General features: G+C 33.9%; 1 protein-coding gene across 1 annotated transcript; it reads left to right on the top strand.

The window, feature by feature from the left end:
- Positions 1–4,074: 4,074 nt before the first annotated feature.
- LOC131077955 (zinc finger CCCH domain-containing protein 20) lies at positions 4,075–6,129 on the top strand. Its single transcript, XM_058015553.2, has 2 exons — positions 4,075–5,484; positions 5,663–6,129. Exon 1 carries the CDS (start codon positions 4,317–4,319, stop codon positions 5,457–5,459), a length of 1,143 nt encoding a protein of 380 aa, XP_057871536.1. The 5' UTR covers positions 4,075–4,316; the 3' UTR covers positions 5,460–5,484; positions 5,663–6,129.
- The last annotated feature ends 564 nt before the right edge of the window (positions 6,130–6,693 follow it).

Genomic DNA, 6,693 nt, shown 5'->3' with positions numbered 1-6,693 from the left:
ACAACTAAACTCGAAGATACAGATGGCATGAAACATCAAATCCTAAAGAGATGATCCATAGAACCAAGGAAGCATTAGAACAATGGTACAAACCTCCCCATAATGATGAAAAGGGAGAGGGACAGGTACATTGAAAAGAACAACCAACAAGAACTGCATGATGAAGAACCGGGAACATCGAAGGTGCAGAGAAAGTACATAGTGTCGTGGAAGGAACACTCACTTGACACACACCATGAGGCTAATGTCGTGGAAGGAACACTCATGCGATAAAGGTAGATGGAAAACAAAAGGTAAACATCAACCCCCCATGACACTTTATAAGTAGTGCATATACAATAAGACACAAGATGTGCAAGATCCCAAGTATAATGTTCTTTTGAATTGCTTTGCTAAAACCGGTGTAATTGCTTGACCTACATTGATTAGCCATATGTCCAAACTTTCCACATGCATAACATTTAGCATTCATTCTGCAATCTTCTGTCTTATGACCATACTTGTTACATTTAGAACATTGACCGGGAGCAAAATCAGGGTTCTAATTTGCTCTATTTCTACATTGCCTAGCCACGTGATCAAATTTATTACAAACAAAGCATCTACCATTAAATTTATAAGCATTAAAATGCCTTACTGGTGCCTTATGATTTTGATCTTCATTTGCAGTACCGGAACTCTGTCCTTGTTCAAATCCAAGTCCACTATAATCTCCATTCTACCTTTGTCTCTTCAATAACTCATCAAGCTATGCTGAACTAATCTTGAATTTTACTCACTTGCAATAGCCAGATCATCTCTCAAAATTATCATTTGTTTTCCAAGTTCTTATTCATTATTCTAGGATTGTACTAAATCAATTCTTAGCATATCATTCTCATGAACCAACCTTCCACATTCTTCAAATTTGTTCTTCAGAGATACAAAAAGACTTTCTTCCATTTTCTTCCGATCTTCAATCTCCTTAGACATCCTCATAGTTATAGCTTGCATTTCATTCTTCATAACCATGCTTTTTTGACTCAACTTCAGACATCTCTCATTAAGTGTATCTTTCTCATCATTATCCTTATTATGCAAAAGTTCCTTCCTCCTAGCCTGAACAGATGACAACCTCTCCTATAGGACAAGAATGAATTCCTGAGCAAAATTCAATTCATCTTGTAAATTTAAGTTCTTCATCCTTTCAACATCATAATCTTCAAGTGCCACCTCAAGTTGCTTATCCAAACTCATATCCATGGATTCCGGATCTAGGACCTTCCTCAAGCTGTTACACTCCCTCTAAGGCACAAGTCTCTGATACCAATTATTGGAATCCAAGAACACTGAGAGGGGGGGTGAAACAATGTTCTACCAGAAAGATCAATTTTAACCTTATTAAAACATGCATACACCAACCGGTATACCGGTACTGTGTAGAATTGAAAGAAATAAAACAACCAATAAGCCAATCACATAAATGAATACCATAACACGCAGAATTATATGTGGAAAACCGTAAAGAGGTAAAACCATGGTGGGATTTGTGACCCACAATATCAATCCACTAGCCATATGAAGAGATATTACAAAATATAGGGGCCTGCACTTGTAGGAAGGCTTACAACCTAGAGCACACTGCTCAATCACAAAAGGAGCCTCACTGGCTACATACAAATCCAAACTACAATCCGGCGAAATGATTGAACTACAAAGATATCATCTTTTATGCCCGAATACAGTTCTGGTTAAGCTCTGTTTGTTCCGGACTGAAACCTTTAACCCTTTACCGGAATACCCATTTACATAAGTATCCTTACATATATGATCTCTCTCATATATTTCGCATCTCCTTTATTATTTCCTTCCAGATACATATTTCAAATTGATCTAATCAACTGACCTATATACCCTTTACAATTCATCATGCCTTATGTTGGCTTACAAAGATAATTACAATATGAATATACATGTCGACTAGATAACATAAATACATGAATACCAAAAACAATTGTTGATGCCGGATCTCCAAATGACGTCGGCCTCCAATACCGATAACCTGATTCTAAACCATGTCGGCCTGCATTGCTAGTAACCAAAGAAATCTATCCAACCTGCTGGTGCCAGTGCCGGTGCCGATGAAGTGTCTGTGAATTGCTTGTTGGTACACAACTAACCCAAAATATGAAGCCAGAATAAGTTACCATGTTGCCATCAATGACAACATATTGAAACCAACCAATTGAGTGTCAATTGCCAGTAGTTAGTGACCTCTCCAGTGAATTCATTTATTTGGGGACCAGTGAATAAAATTACTCTCATATAAATCTCTTCCTAATAGCAGTTTACAATGAACCCTAAATGAACCTTGTATGTCAAGACTTGAGGATCAAAATATTAGGATTATAAATTCAACTTAAAATTTAAAGACTTTGAAAAGAGATAAGATTTCATTTGTATATTATATTTGTGTTGCAAACCACATCAACACTACTATAAACATATTTACTATAATAAATATAAATCTATAAAATCATATATTTAAATATATATAAAATAATTAATATATAAAATGATAATATGAAGTTTGGTTTAATATATTAAATTTATATAAAATAAAATACCTATTTGTTCTTTATTAGTTTTTTAAAATTTTTAAAACGTGTCTATAAATAAATATGTACATAAAAAATAATAATAAATAAATATTTTAAAGTTTATACAAAATATTCATAACAAAAAAGCTATTGTAAAATATTAAAAAATAAGTTAAAAATTAAATTACTAGAGTAGTGTGTTTTAAAATCAGATTTAGTGTAGACTTTAAAATATAACTTTAAGATAACAAACTTTTTAAATAAGAAATAAATAATCAAGAAAATAAAAGATCTAAAATGAAAAGTGAACTTGAGTTTTTTTTAAATATAATAGAAAATGTGTTACCACTAAGAAAAAAATAATAAACTTGAGTTTCTTAAGGAGTTAAAATAGAAACAAGTGCCCCTACTTAATTCATCTAATTAAGTACTATATATTTAAATAATTGTATTATATGAGATATTTTTTGTTTTTTTTAGAGTTCTTAGGAGGCCTTCACCTAACAAATCACTACTAGAATCTCATAAAAGGCATTTAACTCTAGTAAGACTTGGGTCACACTTAAAAAGCTTATAAAAATAAGTTGAAGAAAACCTTCAGTGGTCTAAACAATTATGATTATGGATTAATTCATTAATGAAAAGATTTTTCAAGGAATGTGAAATACCTCTAATATTAGAAACAAGCTGAAAATCATCAACTGGACTTCAAAAAAGCTTTTTGTGATGTCGTGTGCTTAAAAATCAGTGCGTTGCAAACAAGAGACAACCATTTAAGCTTAGGATATTGAAATAAATTAGGTGAAAAAAAACCCTTGAATACATGTATGTTTAGTGATATTTCTACCTAAATTCGTAATAGTTGGGACAATTAAATATGAAATTCTCTTCAACCACAATTTTGAAGAGGGAACAATGATGACATAAATTATCATCATCATGAATAATATGACGGTCAATTCTATCCTAAGATATTGTGAATTAATCTTCAATTATACAAAGGATAGCTCATAAGACTAATGCCACAAATGCTAGGGAGGCGACAATACCATATTTCAGGAGTAAAAAATGTTCAACATAGTAAACCATCTTTCAATTTACGAATTAAATTGGAAGAATTTTAATGAAATCTATAAGACTTAATAACCAATACAAAAGTTTTAAAAGAACATTTAATTAAGAATTGAAAATTTTAAAATATAAAAGTTTATTTAGAAACCAATTTAACCACCACAATGTGTACACTAATATTACATTTCTAACAAACTTCAACACCAATTGAAAAAAACACTACTTTTTTATTGCAATTTTGATCTCTATTTTGAACTTTTTACTGAACCAACAGACATCATGCTAGTCTTTGGAAACAGTTTTAGGACGAGTGGACAGTTAGTACCTCATATTTAGAAAGTCCTCCAAAAGAAGTCATATCTTGAAAGTTCAAATCAACATCATTTTATCTTAATTCTCATGGCATGTATGGGCATAATAAGTTGAAGGCCTTCAAGAGAAATGATGTTAGTCGAGGTAGTTTATTCCCAATCCCCTCCCTCACACAAGTATTCCGCAGTACAATTGTTTTTTAATGCAGTAGTACAATAGATAGTTCGTATGTATGGGTTAAGCCCACTGCCATAGAGTGTGCAATTAATTATCTTCATTGATTCAGTACATATACATAACACACGGCCACCAGAGAAGCTGAAGATTTGCATTTGAGATCACCAGTCAATTTTCATGGACATGAACTTCAATAATTCATCTCCTGTATCTTACCATCTTCCCACCAATGGCCTTCTCATTCCATCTGGGATTGATGGTGATTATCACAATGGAAATATGAAGTCAAGTAATGAAGCTGAGGAAATGTTTTGGGGGGCTAGCAATAGCATGATGCCATTGATTTTTGACTATTGTGAGCCTAATGGCAGCATCCAATGGGGTGCTATTGAGGATCAAGAAAATGGGTTATATGATGAAAGTTCAGATGAATTTAGAATGTTCAAATTCAAGGTGGTAATATGCACTAAGGAGAGCAGCCATGATTGGACAGAATGCCCATTTGCTCACAGAGGAGAAAGGGCTAGAAGAAGACCCCCTAGTCTCTACTGTGGAGAAACTTGCCCTGATTACAAGAAGGGGTATTGTAGAAAGGGCATGACTTGTGAATTTGCTCATGGGTTGTTTGAGACATGGCTTCATCCTCAGAGATACAGAACACAACGGTGCAAGGATGGTATTTACTGTAATAGAAGAGTGTGTTTTTTTGCACACAGTGAAGGAGAACTTCGTTGCACTTCAGACCCTAGAAGTCCCTGCAAGATGAGAAAAACACAACAGTCTATATCACCAAAGACTGTGTATAACAGTTCTAATAGTCCAAGGAGTATTAGGTATGCATGTAGTAGTATTGCTTTTGTACCACAGACTTATGGCTTAGGTCTTCAGCAGGAGAGCAGTCCAAGGGGTGCTGCAGTGCCAAGGATGATTAATTCTTCCTCTTACATTACTTGTCCCTCTCCAAGTGCTACCTCTGTTTCATCTGGGTCTGTTCAAGGTTATAAGATGGATTGTTCTTGTGACCTTGGAGATGTTATTGCTGCATTGAGGAATGTTGATTTGAGTCATCATGATGAATTCAATTACAGTGTTAATAAGTCTGTGCTGCAAAACCATATTGGTGGGGATCAGTGCAGCATAGAGAGGTCATTGGAAATTGGGGCTAATTGTGGATTTCTGGGCTTAGACTCAGGAAAGGAGCTCAGGCCTAAGATCTACAACAAATTTCTGAAAGACCAGCTAAAGCAGGAGCATGGTTTTTGTGGTGCTGCCGATCAGCCAGATCTTGCATGGGTCAAGGAGCTGGTTGAGGAAGTATGAAAAAATCTTTGCATGGAATAAAGAGGTCTGTTATTACTTTAATTTTATATGGATTTCAACTGTTATAAAATTGTTTTTTTATAGCTAGGAATTTGGAGGATTTCTCAAGGTTTTGTGGGGCGTTTTAAATCTTAAAGGGTCTTGGATGATTTCTTAATGCATCAAATTAACCTTTATGCATGTGTTTTATGATTTGATGGCAGAGGCTTTAGGTTTTAAAATTTCAGAAAACTTGCTGTGGTTCCGAGAATACCATAGACACTCATGGTGGAGATTTCAAAGCAATATTATGTTGTCAAAGAGCATAGGTTACATTCAAGCTTCAGGTTATGGCACATAATTCAAATAATGATTTGGTATATATTATATGTTTCTAAAGCTGGTCAATCTTTGGCAAAGGAAGGTCATGAAAGACATGATCACATTTTCTAGCAAATTATGAGATTTTTGTTCTCAAATAGTAATCTATGAGAACAATATGAACTATTGTTCTCCTATTAATATGGTGTATATATACAATGGATCACACTGAAATATTGTTGCTACATCTCAATGTCAAACAGCCAAGTAAATAGCAAAAGCCACATAGGCAAAGCTCTCTTATATTAATAAAAAGGAAAGTGAATGTATCAATTGCTTCTATGGTAGATGTTTCTTATTATTACTTGTACTGGAGACTCAACTTGTTTACAGATGGCCATTCTATTGAGGAATAAAGGTTTTATGCTAAGAATCTATAGCATTGCTTTCATTCATATGTTCAGGAACAAGGCACTGCAATTGTTCTTATTCTTATAAGCATCAGTTTGATCTCTTAATTTGCTCATAAACGATGAAGTGTTAGCCAAGAAAATATGTTTAAAAAAGGTTTCTTGTTGCAGATATATTCCATTGCATGATACAAATTGAAAACAGCACAGAGAAGTAGAGCAGTGCAGCATCACTTATTTCACCTGATTGAACCAACCAAATAATGTGAATGCTATAACCATAAAAATGTATGGTGTGACCATATTCAATGAAAACACAGACAGCATTAAATTTTTCTGCCCACATCACAATGCAATGAAAGGGTACATGGGCATCACCAAAATGTGTGGTGAGAGTATGGTTATCACTAAAGAGTTCCTAAATCTAATGTACCATTTTGGAAAGATTAATTTCCCAGAGGTGATGCCACATAAAACTTTTGTATGGCTATACCATTAAGCATATTTTTTATTTATTTTAAAGC

This window comes from Cryptomeria japonica, chromosome 5 (assembly GCF_030272615.1).
Source record: "Cryptomeria japonica chromosome 5, Sugi_1.0, whole genome shotgun sequence".
NCBI lineage: Eukaryota > Viridiplantae > Streptophyta > Pinopsida > Cupressales > Cupressaceae > Cryptomeria > Cryptomeria japonica.
The sequence above is the reverse complement of the archived record's forward strand: the minus strand, read 5'-3'. Positions and strand labels throughout refer to the sequence as shown.